Source organism: Pan troglodytes, chromosome 2, assembly GCF_028858775.2.
Source record: "Pan troglodytes isolate AG18354 chromosome 2, NHGRI_mPanTro3-v2.0_pri, whole genome shotgun sequence".
Lineage (NCBI taxonomy): Eukaryota > Metazoa > Chordata > Mammalia > Primates > Hominidae > Pan > Pan troglodytes.
The window spans coordinates 123,041,501-123,063,494 of NC_086015.1; the positions used below are offsets into that span (position 1 = coordinate 123,041,501).

The 21,994-nt window shown below is 38.8% G+C and overlaps 1 protein-coding gene and 1 long non-coding RNA gene across 6 annotated transcripts in view; one reads left to right on the forward strand and one right to left on the reverse strand.

Moving 5' to 3' along the window:
• Window positions 1–21,994, forward strand: part of CFAP91 (cilia and flagella associated protein 91) — a 63,913-nt gene that overhangs the window by 34,654 nt on the left and 7,265 nt on the right. For 2 of the 5 annotated variants that reach the window (XM_516670.8, XM_003309939.6), the window contains 6 exons: window positions 1,681–1,752; window positions 2,977–3,123; window positions 6,411–6,632; window positions 9,532–9,680; window positions 10,228–10,319; window positions 13,352–13,513. In XM_516670.8, the coding sequence (XP_516670.2) occupies window positions 1,681–1,752; window positions 2,977–3,123; window positions 6,411–6,632; window positions 9,532–9,680; window positions 10,228–10,319; window positions 13,352–13,512 (843 nt within the window). In that variant the 3' untranslated portion in view covers window position 13,513. Of the gene's footprint in view, window positions 1–1,680; window positions 1,753–2,976; window positions 3,124–6,410; window positions 6,633–9,531; window positions 9,727–10,227; window positions 10,320–13,351; window positions 13,514–14,716; window positions 14,793–21,994 lie in introns of all 5 variants that reach the window. The other 3 variants (XR_010155302.1, XR_010155300.1, XR_010155301.1) reach the window with 3 other exon arrangements.
• LOC107970736 (uncharacterized) lies at window positions 6,519–12,816 on the reverse strand. The gene is made up of 3 exons (XR_001713563.3): window positions 12,623–12,816; window positions 11,515–11,607; window positions 6,519–6,602 (listed from the first exon to the last, which is right to left on the reverse strand). It is a non-coding gene; the product is annotated as an uncharacterized LOC107970736 (long non-coding RNA).

Genomic DNA, 21,994 nt, shown 5'->3' on the forward strand with positions numbered 1-21,994 from the left:
AAGCAAATCTAATTTAGCAGTGTTAGTTTCCCAAGCTCTGACTTAAATATTGTCTTTATTCTTATGTATCAAACATCAGACACAGAAAAACAAACAAGATGAAATGAAATCTAAACCCAGTCCTTTTCAAAAATAAAAACACAATTTAAAAAATCTTTCCATGAAAAATCAGCATCAGAAGGTAGTGCTCATGTATATGAAATAGAAAAAGAAGATTGAGTGATGATCAGCTACCATAGCTATCTTCCCACATGGAGAGATGGCTGATGACTGTTGGAGTCAAAGAGGAATGAAATGCCAGAGGTGTCATCAAGACGAACTTGCTTCTGGGGTGGGAATGACTCAAAGGTCCCTGCCCAGGGCCACATCTCACCAGACTCAATTTGAGCAAGGTATCAGAGTTGGTTAGGATTTAGAGGGCTGACTCAGACTAAACAAATCCACAGGAAACTGTTAGAGATGCCATGATGCAAATTTATTACTTTACAGAGAGAACTATAACTGCCTACTGGATCAGGCTGTTCCTCTTGGCTGGTCAGCACATAATCTCTCAGTATGGGACAGTCCTCACAAGAAGCCAGATTGTATTCAGAAGGCTGATGTGTTTCTTGGCTGAGGGCAGGTGTTGGTGGGAGACCACGCTAACACCTGTTACTACCTCTGATGAGTGGCTCCTGCAGAGGGACCAGAAAGCTCCCACCAGCCGGTGGGGATGTGCTGCTGGATAACATTCTCTTTTCTAGACTTTGTGCAGGGCTTTGGTTGACATATTGTCTTTTTTTTTTTTTTTTTGAGACAGAATCTCATTCTGTCACCCAGGCTGGAGTGCAGTGGTGCAATCTTGGCCCACTGCAACCTCTGCCTCCTGGGTTCAAGCGATTCTCCTGCGTCAGCCTTATGAGTAGCTGGAACTACAGGCATGTGTCACCACACCCAGCTAATTTTTGTAGTTTTAGTAGAGATGGGGTGTTGCCATGTTGGCCAGGCTTGTCTCAAACTCTTGACCTCAGGTGATCCACCTGCCCTGGCCTCCCAAAGCGCAAGGATTACAGGCATGAGCCACTGTGCCCAGCCTGACAACACATTGTCTTTCATGTGTGTTAATGTCATCGATTAGACTGCTGTTTTCTTTTTACATTCAAAGGAATCTTAATTAGATTTCCAGACCCTGCTTTTTCTGCTTTGGACACAGAGTTTTTAAGATGATTTTTATAGATGGCTAACCTTGTCTCTTATATTCTGATTTTATCAGCATAGCTAAATTCTTGTGAAAAGTACCTTACTCTCACATAGACTAGCTGTATTTGTGTCTACTGATGATCAAACATGAAAAATCCTATTGCAAAATGATGTTATATGCAATACTTGTTGCTTTAATAAATATTTTGCTGGAAAGGAATATAGGGAAATGAAAGTGGTTTCATTTGTAGGGATAGCATGGCAGGGAGTGAATTTTTTGCTTGTAATATGATTTGTTAATGATGAAAAATAATGAATTCTAATGTAAGTAACATTAAAATACTATATGTTCAATAAGGGCAGGGACCATCTTTTATTTCTCTTTAAATCTTTTCGGCATCTAGCACAGTCTGTTTTGCTTGAAATAAGTCTTCAAAAGAATATTTGATGCTTGGACTACTGCACTTCTCAAGCTGCTTGGTTCTCCCTTTGTTCTTTTAGGAAGAAGAAGAAATAGAAATGGCTGTGATCTACCTTCAAAAGTTACTCCGGGGCAGAGTCGTTCAAAACATGGTGTGTAGGTCCAACCGCTGGCCCTGCATTTCTCTTTTGAGAATAAATTTTTTAGAATGCATATGTGCTTGGTTCCTTGGAGTGAATTCCCGTTTGCACCCTGCTATCCTATTCAGCTAAACTCTTGAGTTGCCTACGCATTTCCTTCTGGTGACCCATTTCCTTCTAATGGCATCGTTTGTCCAGGTGGGTGGCACAGTGTCAAGGAGAGAGACAGGAAGGACCTACCTGCTATTTGCCATGGTTGTAACTAAGGCAGTATGAAACTCACTTCTTCCTTGGAATTGTTAAATCCATACATTTTCTCACCTGAATTTTGGCTATTTAAGCATTATCAACCAGGTGGATTCCCTAATTTTCCACAGTCATAATACAGTTATTTGAGTTTGCATATGTCTGGCAATCCCTACATTATAAATGAAAGAGCTAAATAATAAACTATGGTTTTGAACCTTTACTATATGCCCACACTATTTATTCTTTGCTCTACATGTGTTGTCTCATTTTTTTTTTCCTATCCATAATCTCATTTTACAGACAAGTAATCTGAGTCTGAGGGAGATTTAGTTATCTGCCAGCAAATTCAGCTCTGGTCTTCCCGAGTGTAAAGCCTTAGCCAGATTATTTGTGTTGCTGGAGCAGGCACACTTCACTTAAAAAATGGACTGATATAAAGCCCCAGTTAATTTTTTTTCCCAGATAGCTATAACTCATAAGAGATTCAGATATGATGAGTAAATCAGCTGGATGAACAACTTGTGTTTAGCACTGTTCTTTACTCTTCTTTCAGTATTTTCCCAAGAGAAATGCCACAGTTAAATTCAGACAACAGATTATTACAAACCAGGGACAGATTTATTGGAAAAAAACATATGGCCATGAAAAATGCCATCCTCAGGTTTATTAGGGAAGGAGCACAGGAAATGAGGGGAAGGTTCTGGTTTCTTCAGATGACCCTGGAGTTATCATCTTGTCCTTGAGAGGCATTCTCAGAAATTAAGCACAGCTCACTGAAAACTAAGCCCATTTTCTGCCTGAGAAGCTGAAGGCACAGAAAAGAGGGCTGAGCTCTAGCTCTGTGGGACACATCTGCTCTGTGGAACCCAAAAGGCAGGACAGAACCCACTGTTCACAAGTGTCTCACAAGTCACTGCGTGTGACTCCTAGTGCTTGGCACAAAGGGATGGTAACTTGCAGGTCTGTCTTTGATTTGATTTGATACAGATGTTTGAAGGGAAAGAAAAGCGACTGGAGTTGATCCAGGAGTTGCGCACCTGCCACGCACTACAAGAAGATGAAAAGCTGGTGAAAAAAGCCGAGAAGCAAGTGACCCTGGCCTTACAGCGGCAGAGGAACTTGCATGAGCACAAGGTTTTCCTTTTTTTGTTTTCTTGTTACTTTCTTGTTAAATTTTCTCGCTTGATTTTATCATCACACAGCACCATTATAATAAAAATTAATGAAATGATGAAAAAGAAACAGCCCCACAATCCCATCACTCTGTGTCAGCATTTGTGTGTGTGTGTGTATGTGTGTGTGTGTGTGTGTGTGTGTGTGTGTGTGATGGAGTTTCACTCTATCGCCCAGGCTGAAGTGCAGTGATGCAGTCGTGGCTCACTGCAACCTCTGCCTCACGGGTTCAAATGATTCTCCTGCCTCAGTCTCCCAAGCTGGGACTACAGGCATGCACCACCATGCTTGGCTAATTTCCGTATTCTTAGTAGAGATGGGGTTTCGCCATATTGGCCAGGCTGGTCTCGAACTCCTGACCTCAGGTGATCCGCCTGCCTCAGCTTCCCAAAGTTCTGGAATTCTTAAATAATGCTGCTGTAGTCCTTAATTTGATTGGGGATGTGCCCTTACTGATTTGAATATGGTGCTATTTTTTCTTTATTTGCAAAACAATAACAACAAAACAAAAAGAATGCGTTCTTTTCAACTTCAAGATTTTTTTCCTTCCATTTTTTTCCCCAAATATCCAGTGACTATTGTATTTCAGTTAGTGAGGGCTTTGTAGACTGAATAAATAACAAAAGCAACATGAAAAAAGTGAGAAATAAGATTTATCTTAAAATATTAGCATTTATTTTGGAGTTTTAGAGCTGTCATAGCTCATGCTGGTTAAACTGCATATTAAATGTGTTACTGTTTCATGATATGTGGTGACTTTCGTCATGACCTCCCAGCTGTGTGCTGCCTGACACAGCTAAGAATTACAGCTCCAAACCAACAACTGTAAATATTTTTCCTATTTTCTTCCAATGTTTGTCTGTATATGTATACACACTTTTAAATGTTATTGACATAGTATAGCTACACTTTATTTTACTCCCTCTCCCACTTTTCTGTAAGTCAATCTGAAAAAGAATCAATTTGCACAGAATTTAGTGTTATAGGGAAGTAATACTTAAAGTTAATATGACCCCCCCTTTAGCAACATACATAACTCTTGTGTTATGTGGGAGTCGGGCACAAATGGTAAGCAGCCTGGAAATGACCACAACTTTGTTTCTTTCACATGACAGCAGCACCATGGATGGTTGCTGAGCTTGGGGAACTTTTGGGGGGTGAGGCAGAATGGGGAGGAAGCAAGCCACAGGCTGTGAGATCCAACAGAGGAACCAGAGAAGGAAGAGGAGAATGTCAACACTGGAGTCCCTGAATCTAGAAGTCCTAGAGTCCTGGAAAAGCTCAGATAAGGAGCAGAATGCCCTGGAAGCGCTAGGCCCTGAGACTGTGGATGAAAAAATGCCCTCCTTGGCCCTTTCAGGTTTCTGATCATGACTTTAGTGGGTACAGCTAAGCTAACCCAGGCTTTTCAGCTCATTTATTCCATTTAGTGGATATACGTGTGAGTGAAATCGTGTCCGCCTACAGCTAAGGGAGGAGTTAATGGGCAAAGCTGTCACTTAGCCAAGGACTCACTCTGCTTACCTTCAGCTGTACTTGGATACACCCTGGATATATGCAGGGATCTGAGGGAGTGAGCACCTCATGTATAGATGCAGCAATGCTGGTCTGCCCCCTTCCCCCTTCTCTTATATTTCTGTGGAAAACAGTCCAGAAAATGCACAACCCCCAATTACGTAACACAGTACTTTCTGTGACTACAGTGGAGTCCCCTCCCTAAACATTTCCCTTAATTTCAAATTAGATGGTACTGCCTGTGCCTACCCAGATTTCTTGCTGAGAGAAGAGGCTAAACATGAACAGGTTTTCTAGCCACCTCAGGATTTTCAAGGTTGCACCTGACCCTGAGTGAGGGAGCTTATGCTCTCTGGAGACAAGGAGAGAATCTATTTGTGATCTCTGGGCTGAGTATCTACTGTTTATGAATGGAAGGAGTAGTGAGATGCTCTTAGCTTTGCCCTTTCTTTCCATCTCTCCCTATTATATAAGTAAAGTTGAACTTTGTGGTTAGAAAGTGTGTGTGGGCTAGGAGGCAGGTGAGGATGAAGATGGGTGGGGGTGGGGCCAACAACCACACTTGACTGATGCTTTTACCCATAGCCCCATGGCCTCTGAGAACTGAGTATTCCCTCCTTTCATACAGAAACCAGGAAGGAAGCTGAGCATAGAGGGAGAACTGTCACTGAGAAGGTGGCATGTGACTGGAAGATGAACCCTTTTCCCTTACAAGCAAGGATAGGAGAGGAAAGGGGATGAAGTTGCAAAGTCATCTTAAACACTTTTCTTCTCCATATGTCAAAGCCAGGACACAGGGATTCATAAATAGGCACTGTAGCTGACTTCTGGCAGAGAGCACAATGGGTCCCTAATTTTGCCTCAGTGATTAGATGGACATTTGGTCTGTTTCCTGTGCTTTTTTTTTTTTCTGAGATGGAGTCTCACTCTGTCACCCAGGCTGGAGTGCAGTGGCGCCCTCTGCCTCCTGGGCGCAGGCAATTCTCCTGCCTCAGGCTCCCGAGTAGCTGGGATTACAGACACGCACCACCACGACTGGCTAATTTTTGTATTTTTAGTAGAGACGGGGTTTCTCCATATTGGCCAGGCTGGTCTCGAACTCCTGACCTCAGGTGATCCACCCGCCTCAGCCTCCCAAAGTGCTGGGATTACAGGCCTGAGCCACCATGCCCAGCCATTCCTGTGCTATTTCGAATATTGTTGTTAATGACTTCAAAGTTATTAAAAAAGTAAAAAGTACCAAGGTTTTCTACTTTCACGTTATTCAAGATCTTAACTCCTAACTTGTGTGAAAGGAAAGATATTGAAAAATTAACTGATATCATGAGTGAATTTCTAGGAGATTCAATTTGATTAAACTCCAATATTATCTTTAATAAAAAACTTGACATTTCCCTTCATATCTGAGAAGACACACTTTACCTTGTTGATAAAATTGAAAGAAAAAAAACCCATTCTCCATGGTCACTAACAGAAACGTCTTGCTAAATCCTCTTGCTTATTTGAGGGCTGTGGTCCATCAGTGACTGACCAAAGAATCGACTTTCTCGTGCCTCAGTTTTCCTCATAAGAACTTGGGTTGGAGCCAATTGAGAGGTAATATTCCCAGTAAAAATTAAATGCATTCTGAAAGTGAATTGACTGCCAAGAGTTTTGAGTAATCCAGCACTTCTTCTAATAATCACCACTCATAATGGAATTTGTGTCCTTAAAGTTATGTTATTCTTTTCAAGGTGTCACTGGTTGAAAACCATTTGGCCGGACTGGAAGGAAGGGCACTAGCAGACATGTTTGACTTCCTGTCCAAAGAGCTGGTGAGACTGCAGGAGGAGAGGAGGATCCATGCCTTTGTCATGCTGGCTGAGCGCCAGCGGCGGGTACGAGAGGCTGAAGAGAGTGGTCGGCGCCAGGTGGAGAAACAGCGCCTGCGGGAGGAGGACGAGATATTTAAGGAGGCAAGTAGGGGCAGCTGGGTGTGTGGAAGCTGCCTAGAAGGAGCCAAGTCAAACCAAAGGAAGCTCATGACATAAAATGGCATTTGGCTTTTGTTTATGCATTGAGTTCCTACTGTATGCCAGGCACTCTACAGAGGCACTGTGGGAAACTTTGGAGGAAAAAACCCAGACACGATCCCGTCTCTCCTAAAGCTTAAATAACACATAATACGCACGTGTATAGAATTAGAAAATGTAATGAGTTCCATGAAGGAAACAAATAGGGCCCAGAGACACATTTTAAGCCAGTTACTTCACTTGCTGTGTGGAGCACAGGCTGGAGGGAGGACAGAGGGGGAACAAGGCGGCCAGGAAGGAGCTGTTGAAGTAGTGAAGGCCAGAGTGAGAGACAGGAAGTCGAGTATTACATCCAGTGTCAGGCTTAAGCAGCTGGAAGATGATGGTATTATTTCATGAGGTAGGAAAGTTGAGAGAGGAATAAGCTTAGGGGCAGGGGAGGAATCAGGAAATCAGTTTATATTTCGTTTGGGACATCTAAGCAGAGGTATTGTTTCAGTAGATGGATCTACAAGATGGAATTTAGAAATGAGGGTTTGGCCGAAGATGTAAATTTGGAAGTTGGTGACCAGCTTCTAGCCTCCTACTAATCTTAACACACTTTTCTTCAAAAACAGTGACTGAGATTTAGAAATTATTGGCAAATCAGAACTTGCCTTTACCTAATATCACTAAGGAAGAACCAGCTGGGGATGAGAATAAGAAGAAATGGAACAGAGGAGCTACTATACACAAAAGCAGAGAAAGGAAAAAGCTTCTTAGGAAGATATCTTCTAAATGGGAATGATGTCAGAAAACATCAGCTCTGTCTAGCAAGGGCAAGAAAGGGTTAATATAGCCTTTCTAGCCTGATTTAAGAACCACTTAGGTAAAAAATGTACTCAGCTATGGACCCACAGATTCAAATATCATCCATATGTTAATTCTCAACCTTCCTAATTAAAATATAGTGACTATTTTCCATCCTACTTCCCCAGCCTCCATTCAGATTCTCTTGAAGAGAAATATGCTTGCACATAAATTATAAACCAGAAATGTAATATTTAATAAATTTCCAAAATATGCATCTAGATAGTGAGAAACACAGATATAAAGTCATAGACTCATCTTTAAATACATATAAATTTTGCAGGCACATACATGACATATTTACAAATATAATCTGGTGTGCACAACATTAGCAAGACATAGAGGAACACACATAGCCACACTTTTCCTTATTCACATACATACACGCACAAACATCTCCAGAAATTTACACATTTATAAAGATATACATAAACACACAGGTACATATACGGCTATGGATGGACCATAGTAAACTTTCCACCTCTCTACTATTACGTGACTGAGCTAATTGATCCATATAGATGCAACTTGCTTCCTGAATAAGAGGGTGGGCTCTATGAGAGCATGAATATTGTATATTCCCTTTGTGCCTTGCACAACACAGCATAGATCCCTGTAACTAATAGGCATTCAGCAGATATATTTTGGTTGGTTAGTTGTTTGGTTGATACTGTATTAAACCGGCCATTGAGACTCTCCCATAGAGAAGGCAGAGGGATTGAAGGTTGATGTTTTACACATAGGTGTACAGTATCATATACTCAGAATTGTGCCAAAGTGCCAATCCACAAACAGGTACTGAATTGTTACTGAGTCCCAGGCATTATCTCAGATACAAAGCTATATTTAGACATGAAACAGAAAAATGCCCTACCTCTAAAAAGCTGATAATCTGTTGAGGAGACAGCATACATATACAGGCAAAACTAAGTATGCCACAGTTGATGCTTAATCTTTCTATATACATACACCTGTAAAGCGGGCAAAACTAAACTACTTTGTTTATGGTTACATACCTAGGTAGCAAAATTATAGAGAAAAGAAAGTGTTTACTATGAAAGTGGGAAGGTGCTGTGGTAAAGGAAGAAACCATGGTGGCCTTCTGAGATACTGGCAGTTACTATAATACATGGGTTCTGACTTTACCCTAATTCATTACACTGTACATTTATGTGCTCTGTACTTTTTATTTTGTTTTATTTTTCTAATCTCTGAGTTTGCTTGCAATGCACTTTTAAAATCTGTATCCTATTTCATGATTTCAAGTAAACTTTAAAAAGAAGCAGTCAAGGGCTGGTATGATAGTTCAATAAATTCATTAGAGACCCAGGATCCTTCTAGCTTTCTGCTCTTCTGCTCCTAGGTCGTAGGCCTTCTGGCAATTTAAGATGATTGCTGGTATTCCAGCATTATGTCCTCATGAAAGGAGAAATGAAGAGAGAAAAAAGGAAGCCAGGTCTTTCCCTTTAAGAATCCTTTCTTTGGTCAGAACATGGTCATATGGGCAATCCAGCTCCTGTGGGTGCTGGGAAATGTAGTCTTTATTCTAGGCACCTGTTTGCCTAGCTAAAATCCAGGGGTTCTATTATGTAAGAGGAAGGAGAGAAAGGACACTGGAGAATACCTCCTAGTCTGTGCTACAGTTAGATAGTTTGACCAAGTCACGTTGCTGGTAAGGACAAAGCCAGGATTTGAACCAGCGTTATTGACTCTGAAGCCCATAATCCTTCAGCAGTGCTGTCTTGCCCCCCTACCCAATAAGATCCATAATTCTGAAATGGGCTAAATGGGTGTGGGCTGCCCAGAGTGAGTAGGTAGGCGGATGAGAAATAGACTGATGAGATGCTAAAGAAAATGAATGATTAGTGAAGGGACTGTTGACTTATTAAATGAAATATATGAGCTAGAAAAAGTTAACCAATGTTTGTGTATTTTTCTTGTGTTGTTTACAACAGCATACCTGTTTTAGTGAGGGTATTATTGTTTTTTGCAGGTAGTTAAAGTTCACCATAGTACTATAAGCTCCTACCTAGAAGACATAATACTGAATACCGAAGCGAATACTGCAGAAGAACAAGCCAGGGCAGAAATAGAGAAGATGGCTGAGAAAATCAATGACATTGCTTATGAAATGGAAAGCCGGTGTGTATCAAGAGAACAGATTGTAGAATGGACAGCCCATTTGCTGGTACTCATATATATTTTTTCAAGAGCTTACAATTTCACCACCAAGTAGAAACAAATAACTCATACTTCAGCGTCCATTGTTTTATTAACATTAACTCTTGAGAAGCCAATATGCGTATGCCTCCGTATGTATTCTCAGTTATCCTCTGCAATCTGGATTACTCTCATTACTTACTTTAAGAATACTCGGAAGCATGAAAACAATGTGAATACGTGTGTGCAACATTACTGGGACTTCATCCCAAGGTTGCTGGCTTCTATGTATAAGCTGTGTTTCCAACATTCCCTTCCTGGCAGGCAGGGTAACTGAAGGACAGGGTCAAATCCAAATTTTTTTGTGGAGTTAAACAAACTTGCCAGGAATGTGATATTTCAGATCACTTAATCAAGGAAAAGGTGATGGTGGGGTTTGAATGGAGTTGCTTACACAGCAGGAAAGCATAAATCAGCAGCTCAAGTGAAAAAACCAAAGAAATAATTCAATTTGTTTTATATTTTTTAGCCGAACCTATCTTCAGTCAGAGGAGATTGTTGCTGAGTTGGTTTATAGTTTTCTGATCCCAGAGGTGCAAAAATACTTTGTCAAAGAAAAAGGTAAGCCAATGTAAATGCTTTACTTTAGGATTTTTTAAAGATGTAAATTATTTTCAATATCCGAGAGATTTAAAATTAAACAGAGGGATGAGGAAATTTCTAAAGGAGGATCACTGAGTTTTCTTATTTCAGAGCTTGTCAGGTTCTCTTCATGCTGTCTGATTCTAGAATATAATCAACTCTAGTACAGATGGGTTGTAGTTCTAATAAGAGTGACAGTATCAAAATCCAAACCTTGTTTAAAAGGATGTTCCCAAGTTTTCAGAAGAGCTGTATTTATTTATTTATTTTTTTAAAAAGCATAAAACAGATATTGAGCATATAAAAGACTTTCACATTGTAGCAGCCTTTCAGAGGCAGGACACGTGAACCGTGAATGTTAAAAAGGAGGGGTGCTAGAAAGGTCTAAATCTACCCTGCTGCTCTGCCTGCACCCCAAATAGCTTATTTCTGCTGGAACTCCATTCAAGTATAAATATCCTAATTTATCATTTGTCACCAGTGGCATGTTTTTAAAGATTGATGCTTTTAGTCAATAGAGAAAGAGAAAATACTATCTTAAACAGAAAAATAAGATTCTTCCATAGCTCTGAGGCCGCTGATGGCAGGCTTGATCCTAGACAGAGGGGTGCAACCAGGAGAAGACCAATATTTAAGTGAAATAGCAGCTCAGAAGTATTGAAAATTATACCGGGGAATTCCAGATGGGCTTAAGCAGAAAAATGCTTAACATTTCAATTTGCTCAATCAGGGATAAAGAAATGGTGGAGTTCTAACACATTTGGAGAGGACAAAGAAATACCTGATTTTTCCATTGCATGGTTGTAGTGTAATTTTTAAACCAGTACCCACTAAGGATAAGCATTTAGTTTGTTTCCAGTTTGTTTTCCTGTTACTAACAGTGCTTCAATCAATATATTTTACACATATCCTGACCATGCTTCTGAGAGTAAATTCTTAACAGTGCAATTGCTGGGATATAAGGTATATGTATTTTACATTTTGATAGATAGTACCAAATTTCCTTACAAAAAGATCGTTCTACCAATTTGATATTACCAAATTGCCCCACAAAATGATTGTTGACTTGCATCAATAGTGTATGATAGTGCTTATACAAAAAATTAATTTTCAGATCAAGTAATATGTTTCTGTGTCACATTATGTTATAAAAGGACCTTATGTTTTCTAGGACCTTAAGAAAATATGCAACTCCGTTCCACTTCTCCTGAGTTCAAAGTGAGGCCAGCCTGCTTCAAAGCCATTACACCCTTGGTTGAATTCCACCCTAGGATTGAAAGAGAGGAGGAAAACTGGGTTTAATATTTACTAGTTTGTGGCCAGGTGCAGTGGCTGAAGTTTGTAATCCCAGCACTTTGGGAGTCTGGGGCGGGAAGATCACTTGAATCTAGGAGTTGAGACCAGCCTGGGTAACACAGGGAGACCCAGTTACTACAAAAAATATTTTAAAATTAGCTAGGTGTGGTGGTATGCACCTGTAGTCCCAACTACTCAGGAGACTGAAGTGGGAGGATCACTTGAGTGCAGGAGGTGGAGGCTGCAGTGAGCCGAGATTGTGCCACTGCATTCCAGCCTGAACACAGAATGAGACCCTGTCTTAAAAAAAAAAGGAAATTTACTAGTTTGTGATCCCCTCTCCCATGTTGGGAGTCTGAGTTGAGGATTTGGAGGAAGACTTGAGCTAACGGAATCCAGTGGAACTTATCTGTGGGCAAGTTGAATGAGTCCTTAGCCTCTTCCCTTTACATTTTTGCCAAATCAAAAAAACCATATGAACAGGGAGCACACTAGGACCTTTTTCTCTCTGTTCAAATGAGAACCATATGTATTATATATACACTCTTTACCCAAAATTAAGATGATAATATATACAGACGATTTTGAGGTATATCACTTTTTGAAAAGCCAGTGGATCAGAAAGACCTTAAAGATACCTGTATATAGATATAAAGTAATAGTAACTGCCAAATTTTAAATGCATGCTAAGTTCCAAGAAGTTCACTAAACATTTTTAAATGTACACTATCTCAATTTCTTTCAAGAGTTGTAGGTATATTCTCATTTTTCACTTAATGGAAATTAGCTCTTGGAGACATATGACTTGCAAATTTGAACCATGGTCTATGTGACTCCAAAGCCCCCACTTTTTCAACCATATTACTGTGAAGTGCTAAAAACTGCTGAGTGAATTACCCTATCTAAACTACCTGATACCCAAACAGCAAAGAATCCACAGTACTTCTTACGGTCCTTTACTAGCTATTTGACTTTATGTAAATTACCTAATATCTCTGTGTCCATGTTTCTTCTTCTGAGAATGTGGATATTAAAATACTATCTTCTAGGAGGATTAAATGAATAGTGACATGTCAACTGCTTAAAACAGTACCTGGCACAAAGTAAGGACAAATGCTAACTGTTAACATCATCATCATCACTACTCCTTTCCAAGGGCTTAGGTGCTTACCCTGATAGTGAATATTCTTAGAATTTGGAGCTAGGACTATGTTCTAAAGCCGTGAGCTCATAAACTCATCATCAATCAGTAAGTCCCTTCCACATTAAGAACTAAGGCTCAAAGAGAAGTATAAGACTAGGTCTTTATTTGTAAGTTATTTACACTCTAGATATCAAATGAAATGTAACTCACATGAAGTGCTTCAATGCTGAATAGGTTGGTACAAACTCAAGTGCGGTAAGTGGTAAATCTGGGCTGATGTAGTCAGAGGAGACTTCCTGGAGGATCTTGGACATGAGCTTTCCAGGTTTTAGAGTGCAGGCATTCCAGGTGAGGGAAACTGCTGAGGAGTGGAATGGAGGCAAGCCTGGTGGGAAGGAGTATGACTGGGCTGAACCAGAGAGTGGGAACAGAGGGAGCAGAAAGAAATTAGATTTGGGTTGGGTTTTACCTTTAGTTTGCAAAATTATTTCTATCATGACTCTCTTGAAACATTTGGGAATGGTTTTGTTCAGACTTTCAGAATGAAAATTTTTCTATTACTTTGGCACAGTGAGGAACGCACAGCGGAAACATATTCTTGCAGCCCATCAGATCATCCACAGTTACACGGAAAGCATGGTTCAAAAGAGATTAACTGAGGGAGAGCAAGATGAGGCCTCAAATGCTGCCATGTTACTTGAGAAAGAAACTCAAAATGAGAACAACAGCTAAGGTGAGTTTGATTTTCCACCAGGAAAAAAAGCAGAGAAAGGAAGAAAAGCGGCATTGTTCAGCTTTGTGCTGTGCTCAAACAATCATAATGTGAAGATTGCTGTTTAAGAAATGGAGGACTTCCACTTAAATTGGCACATTTCCTCTAGTTTATGGCATCTACTGTTGAGATTATTAGAAAATTAGAGTTGATATTACAGCAATTAGACTCTTGTGATACAAAAAAGAGGACTCTAAATTATTTTTATGGGTTCTTTTAGCATGTGTGTACCTCGTCAAATGAAGCTATAGAATGTGTCAGTGTTACATATAAACAATCTTGTTCTTATGGAAGTAGACAAGGTATGCCCTAATGCATTGTGCTAGCTGTAAGCATGGCATGAGACACAGAGCCTGCCCAATTCTAGCTCAGACACCTTCTGCAGTGCCCACAAGGGGTTGGTCTTGGGCTCAACTAAAGGCTGTCATACTCATGAGACTAATACAGACCATATTTGGCATGAATGTACTTAGAAAAATATAAGACAGGAAACAGCTTCCAGCAAGGCAACATCAGACATTTCTCTTCCTGTAGGAGCCCTTGCCATACCCATGCAGAACACATAGCTGTTTTCTTTAGTCCTTAGTTTACGGAGTGCAGATACAATACAAGGAAAAGAGGTTCACACCGGGTGGGTACAGGAGCTGCCCTGGCGTAAAAGCTTCACACCCCGGGGGCTGGAATCTCTTGTAATAATTCCATAGGCATAGCTTCCAGGGTCCCCACCATGGATTTGCCCAGCTACAAAAGTCAGCATACTCACAGAAACTCAAAGCTGTGGTTTTCTATTAGGTATTCATTCCTCCCAGTTCAGATGGAATTTACCAATCAGGGGTCATTTTTAAGTAGTTCAAATTGCTTAGTAACACAGTTGACACATATCACCTTATCAAGTTACTAGGAGAATAGAGCTAGGGAGTCAACTGAAAGTAAAATTCTCATGAGAAGGGGAATGGAGTGAACTTTTTGCTTATACTTTCTCCCTCAACCCTTTTGTGGTAGAGGCACATCTGCTGCTGTTTTGCCCTGAAGGTATACCAACCATCAGGTTGGGGAGAGTACTGGGGCTAGGGAGAAATTTTAGTTTGGCATTCAGAAGTTTTGTATATTGTCCAGCTCTGCCACCAATTGTATAATCTTACACAAATAATTTCTCTACTTCAGTCCTTGGTCCAATAGAATGGAATCTTAAGTCTCAATCAAAAGGAATCATGGAAGGAGGGTTGAGATGAGAGGGAAGGTAAGAAATATTGCAGAGAGAAAGCTAATAAGTGACTCTTAAATATCAAACTGTGGCTGTAAATTACAGCAGAAAAACTTTTGACTTTAATAGTAAAATAACCTCTGAAATAATTGAAAATATAAAACATCTATTACATGTAATGTTATATATTGTCTATAAAATGTAAATTCAAGGACCAAAGCATTTGGCTACCTTATTATTGTGATAAAAGCAAGCCTTAAGGTTGGGGTAGTCATTTTTCTGACATGCAAATTTAATAAGATTAATAATTTACACAATTTGCATTGAATGCATCTGCCTTTACTTCTGATTATGGTACCTACTCTATGACATCCATAGTGACCTGTGAAATCAAGCCAGAGGAGAAAAAAATCATCTTCTATTTATACTTAGTGAAAGTAAAATATATTTCATTAAAGCCTATGTAAAGCATATATGATAATTATAAAATCTAGTTGCAAAAAAGTCTAGTTGTCAGGCTAACTACAGACACTCAAAAAAGATGATCAACCAATAAATTAAATGGTTGGAACATGAAGCTAAGCTGTCCCCAAAGTATATCCTCCCTCTTCCTTCTTGCAGAGGGAAGCAGAGAATGACAGATGTGAGATTATTCAATGATGTCTAGGGAAAGGGGCAGTAGTCATGGGCCACTGATTTAAAATACATATTTAAAAATACATATTTTTAATTAGCTTGAACAGAGAGCTAATAAAGTAGTGAAGAATTTCTGGGCCAAGATCTAGGAGAAGATAGAAATTTAGAGGGTTGGGTCTGGCATTTGGAGCTACTTTTTTCCTGGAAGAGTATGACAATTCTAGAAAATGTGGCTGAAAGGCTGAGGAGTATTTTTAAAAGCTTTGCAAAACAAGGGGGACAAAAAACTTGAGTCAAGGTTGGGGCCCTGGTAAACCTTCTTCATTTGGGTAGGGACTCTAAAAGTCTATGCCCTAGTGGTAAGGGTTAACTGGAAGTAAACTATCCCTGGCATATGATATAGTTTAGCTTCTAATCATCCGAGTGATTTTAAAAATCTCAATCCCAGAAATTGAACTTAACGAGATCCTTGGTTTCTATTGCCTCAAGGAACCTGCCAGAAATAAAATGTAAATTCTCTTTACAGAAAGTTAACATTATTCTAGACCTCTATTTTCACAATTTCTAGAACACAATCAAGAATATTCAGGTACGTGAGGAGACATGACAGTCTGAACAAGTGGCAAAACAATAGATGATAGAAACAGACCTAAAAGGATCTAAAATATTGGAATCGTTAGACCCAGACTTTATTTATTTTTTCCATAAGTTATTGGGGTACAGGTGGTATTTGGTTGCATGAGTAAGTTCTTTAGTGGTGATTTGTGAGATTTTGGTACACCCATCACCAGAGCAGTATACACTGCACCATATTTATAGTCTTTTATCCCTCATTCCCTTCCCACTCTTCCCCCCAAGTCCGCACAGTCCATTGTATCATTCTTATGCCTTTGTGATTAGACACAGTCTTTAAAATAACTATGTTGACTACTGTGGACTTCTATCCTCCAGAACTATGGGAAAATACATTTCTGTTGTTTAAGCCATCTAGTCTATGGTGTTTGGTTATGGCAGCCCCAGCTGACTAAGCCAGATTTTGGTACCAGGAGTTGGGTACTACTGTAACAAATACCTAAACATGTGGGAGTGGCCTTGCCACTGGTTATGGGTAGAAGCTGGAAGAGTTTTGAGGTACATACTATATATATGGACATTGAGGGTGATTCTGGTGAGTTGTCAGGTGGAAATATGGAATATGTTATTAGAAACTAGAAGAAAGGTGACCCTTATTATAAAATGGCAAAGACCTTGACTGAACTGTGTTCTAGTGTTTTATGGAAGGAAGAACTTGCAAGCAATGAAATTGGATATTTAGCTGAGGATATTTCTAAGCAAAGTGTTAAAGGAGCAACTTGGTTCCTCCTGACTGCTTATCATAAAATGTGAATGGCAAGAGATGAACTGAAGAAGGAAATGTTAAGCAAAAAGAAATCAGAATGTGAAGATTTGGAAAATTCTTGGCCTATTTATATTGGAAAAAACGAGAAAGCTCTTTCCAATGTGAATGCTAAGGGTGGGTTAACAGACATTTGATAAGTGTATGGGATCATATGAGCAGAAACATTGCAGGATGAAGTTAAGGAAGCCTATTGATTGGACTTCTTGAATTAGACAGGATGGGATGATAGAACTATTCAGCTGCAAACATGCACTATTCTTCAAGAAGAAGGAAAAATGATTCCACAGGAGATCCAGAGATCATCAGGGCCATTGTCCCAGTTTCAACAGCCAGGTGGCTTTCACCATGAGCTTTGGAAGAAGGACCACCCAGTGGACCCCAGCTCAGCAGAGCTATGGGGTGGGACCCTGGGTCAGCAGAGCTACAGGGACAGGACACTTACCTAGAGCCATGGGGATGGGGCATTGTAGAGTCAAAGGGGCAGAGCCATGGGAATGGTGCTGCCACCCCAGTGGGCTTAGAAAGCAAGACACTAAGCCAAAGAAGACTATACTCAAGAATTAAGATCCAGTGGAATTTGCCTTGCCAGGTCGTGGACTTGCTTAGGATCCATCACCCATTTTTTTCTTCTGATTTTTCCCTTTTGGAAGGAAATATGTCTCCTATGCCTCTCCCACCGTAGCATTTTGGAAGCACATAGTGTGGCTGGTTTCACAGGCTCATAGCTGGAGAATAATTTTGCCTCAGGACAAATCATATCTTGAGTCTCACCCGTACTTCATTTGGATAATATTTATGAGACTTTGAACTTTAGACTTTAGAGTTGACATGGGAATGAGTTAAGATTTTTGGTATTGTTGGTATAGAATGAATGTACTTTGCATGCAAGAAGAACATGAATTCTACCTGGGGTAGAATGCTGTGGATTGAAATGTGTCCTTGAAAATGCGTATGTTGAAGCTATAACCCCCAATGTGGTATTTGGAGACAGGACCTTAGGGAGAGAATTAGGTTTAGAGAAGGTAATGAGGGCAGAACCCTCATGATGGGGTTATTGCTTTTATGAGAAGAGACATCACAGTGCTTCTCCTCTCCTTCTTCCTCTCCCCCTCTGCCATTCTCCCTCTCTCTCTCTCTTCCTTTCTCCCTCTCTTCCTCCATCTTCAATGTGAAGACACAGTAAGAAGGTGGCCATCTAGATGACAGGAAGAGAACTCTCAACCAAAACTAACCATGCTGTCACCTTGATCTTGGACTTGTAGCCTCTAGAACTGTGAGAAAAGAAATTTCTGCTGTAAGCTATCCAATCTATGGTATTTTGTTATGACAGCCTGAGCTAAGACACTTACTCTGTTCAAAGGGTAAATGCCAATATTGAAAATTTCAAGAGAACTGGACATAATAAAAATGATATAGCAGATTTGAAGAAAATAGAAATTCCAGAATTTAAAAATACAGTAGCAAAAGTGAGAAACTCAGTGAATCTCTCCTGAGAGATATTTAGAAAGAAGCACAGAAAGACAAAAGGATAGAAATTACAGAAGAGAGAGAAGGATAGATTTAGAATAGCTTAATGATTTAGAAAAGGAGAAAGAGTGAGTAGGCATGGACCACTGATTGAAGAAATTTGACTACTAAAGGAAGGAATAATATGTTGGGAGATCATATGGAATACGAATTTTCCAAAAACGATAAAAGACTTGTTTTCAAGAAGACTTCTTAACCCTAAGCAGAATAAATAAAAAGAAAACAATACCTAGATACACCTTAGAATACTAATACTGCTGAAAGCCAAAAAGAAAAAGAAAAACCTTTAAAAGCATTCAGAGAAAAATGATAAATTACCTTCATAAGAGCAATAATTAAGCTGACAGTTGACTTCTCATCAGAAACAATGAAAGCCAAAAAGATGGAATGATATGTTCAATATATTGAAATAGTAAAATAAAGTAGGATTCTAGGCAAACATATTCTTCATGCAAACATATTCTTCAAGAATGGCAACGAAAGACATTTTCAGACAAATGAAACTAATAAAATTTGTCACTAGGAGATCTGCAACACAAGAAATTATTAAAGGGTACTTTTTAAGCAGAAGAAAAATTATCCCAGTTGGAAGGTTGGAAATAAATTTAAGGACAGGTATGTGGATTGGCTTATTGACTGCATAAAAAATTATAAGAAACAGCAATAATAGGAGCAATGCAGTTATAAAACAAAAGAGTAATATATAAGTCAGAAGAGGGCTAAATGGATTAAATTTTTCTAAGGCACTTGCATTGTTTAGGAGGAGGATAAAAGTATAAGTTGACATTGATAACTCAATGATCCATGACAACTCAAGGATACATTTTGTAACCTCTAGGGTAACTCTGAAAGGATAATAAAGAGATATATGACATCTAAGCTAACAGAAGAAAATGGGACTAAATTTTCAAAACACTCAATACAAAAAGTGGATAGAAAGGAGAAAAAAGGAAACAGAACCAATAGAAAGCACTGAATAAAATGGTAGATGCAAACCAAATTTTATCGCTGACTACATTAAATGTAAATAGACAAAATATTCCAAGTAAAGTCAGAATTTACCAGACTGAATAAAAATCATACTAAATTATATGCTGCTTGCAGGAAGCCTATATAAAATCTAAATATACAAATGGTTGTAAAAGATTGAAAAAGATACCATAAAAACACCACCCATAGAAAAGCAGATATAGCAATATTCATATCAAAGAAAACTTTAAGGCAGAAAGTATTAGAGAAAAAGAGGGACATGCCATAAAGATAAAGGTCTAATTTATTGGGAAGATATAATGTCACAATTTAAATATACTTAATAGCACGGCCTCCCCCTAAATGTAGCAAAATTTAACAGAACTGCCTGGAGAAATAGACAAATCCACAATAATTCTGGGAAATTTTAATCTTTATCAGGAACTAACAAGCAAGTGGAGAGAAAAAACATTTAAAAATGAAATATTTGGCTGGGTGCAGTGGCTCACGTCTGTAATCCCAGCAATTTGGGAGGCCGAGGCAGGTGGACCAGTTCAGCTCAGGAGTTCGCAACCAGCCTGGACAACATGGTGAAGCCGTGTCTCTACCAAAAATTAAAAAAAAATTAGCCAGGCATGGTGGCGTGTGCCTGTAGTCCCAGCTATTCGGGAAGCTGAGGCAGGAGGATTGCTTGAGCCCAGGAGGCAGAGGTTGCAGTGAGCTGAGATCATGCCACTGCACACCAGCCTGAGTGACAGAGCAAGACCTTGTCTCAATAATAATAAAAATAAAATTAAAATGGAATATTTTAGATACATAATTTTTTAAAACTTGGCCTAATGGACATTTGTAGAATATTACGCCCAACAACTACAGAATGCATATTCTTGCCAAGGGCAGAGGGACATTATCAGGGGAAAGAGAAACCAGAGGAGCTGTGTGGGCTGGCCTGATGGATTGGGGTGCAGAGGAGCCCCCAGAGTAAGGCCAAATTTTCCCATATAATGTTAGCTTTAGGTTTTTGGTAGATACTGTTTTTCTGCTTGAGAAATGTTTGAATATCTCTTGTTATTTAATGAGTTATGTCAGTAATAAAATTCACTCAGTTCCATGGACTTAACCATTGACACTTCTATAATTTTTTGTTTTTTATGGGTTTTTATATATGTGTGTAGTTTGTTTGTTTGGTTGGTTGGTTGGTTTTTGGTCAGAAAGAGATGCTGAATATTCTGACTTGCACCATCATACTGACATTCAGTGATTCAGAATGGTAAAGTTTCAGTGTGACTTTTTTCCAGCTCAGGGCCAAGATTGAGATTTTTCTAAGTAAGAACACCATCCTCAGCTACTGTTACAGAACACTGAATGGCTTTGGAAATTGGCTATTGCTGCAGACTTGGTAATATTTTTTAATGAATCTATCCTAATGTTGCAAGGCAGGCAAAACTTACATGCAGAGCTTATGCTATAGTAAAGTCCCTTCATTGGCAACTAACATTATTTGAATCCCAAATAATATATTTCCTATGCTATGAAAAGTTAAAACAAGAAGGAAGATCTCCATTCCTACATATATTTGCATTGGATATATTTTCTGAGCCTAAACTACTTTTCTAGTAGCATTTTTGGACCTTGAAACAAGTGCAAAGGAAATTTCAAAATTATTTATCTGCAATGGAAGCATGTTCATCTTACCTTCAAGTGGAAGTAGTTGATCTGTATTGTAATGACCTGCTAAAAAGAAAATATCGAGAGAAGAATCTAATAGAATTCTATAAATGCCTTCCAAGCAATAAATATGGATATTTATATAAAAGTATATAATTGTGGATGGATACCAGTATTGGCCATACTGTTCTGAATGAAAAGACATTTTCAAAGATGAGATAGGGATGAGATGAGATAGGGAAAAATCTCATTTTCAAAGATGAAATGAGAAAGAGGAAAATCTAATTACACATCACTATTAATAAATGAACATTTGCAATCAATTTCAATGACTTGAACTGAAATTGAGCAAAATGTTATTCCCCCAAATAAGAATTCCATTCATTTCATTAAGATAACTATATTACAGAAAACTATAGTCAATTATTAGTAGTGTATTTTGAATTTTATCAAAAATGTTGTGAAAATTTGTTTTCTCTTTTGTTAAACGAGTATCCTTGATTTTGTCATTTGGCTCACAAAACTTAAATTTTTACTATTAAGCCCTTTTCAGAAAAAGTTTATCATTCCTTACTCTACAGCAATTACAATAAAGTAGAACTAAATATAACACATGGAAGAATCTCACAAATATGATAAGTACCATAATAAGCCAAATCCAAAAATAATCCACAGTATGAATTTATTTATATAAAGTTCAAAACCAACAGCATTAAACTATAGTGTTTAGGAATGCATACTTAGAAAGTTAAGGTGTAACAGAATGCAAGGAAGTGACTACTGTAAAAATAAAATAAAAATCAGAATAGTGATTACTTTTAGGAGGTAAAGAGAGGATTGTGATTGGGAAGGGGTAAATGGGAGCTTATGGAATACTATTTCCTGACCTGTGTGATATTTACACAGATGAGTACTGTACATTAATTTATTAGGCTGCACATTGCTTTTAGGTACTTTCCTATATGTGTCATATTCTACAGTTGAAAGTAATACAAAAACATATGAAAGTATAAAACTCATTGGTAAAAGTAAGTACATG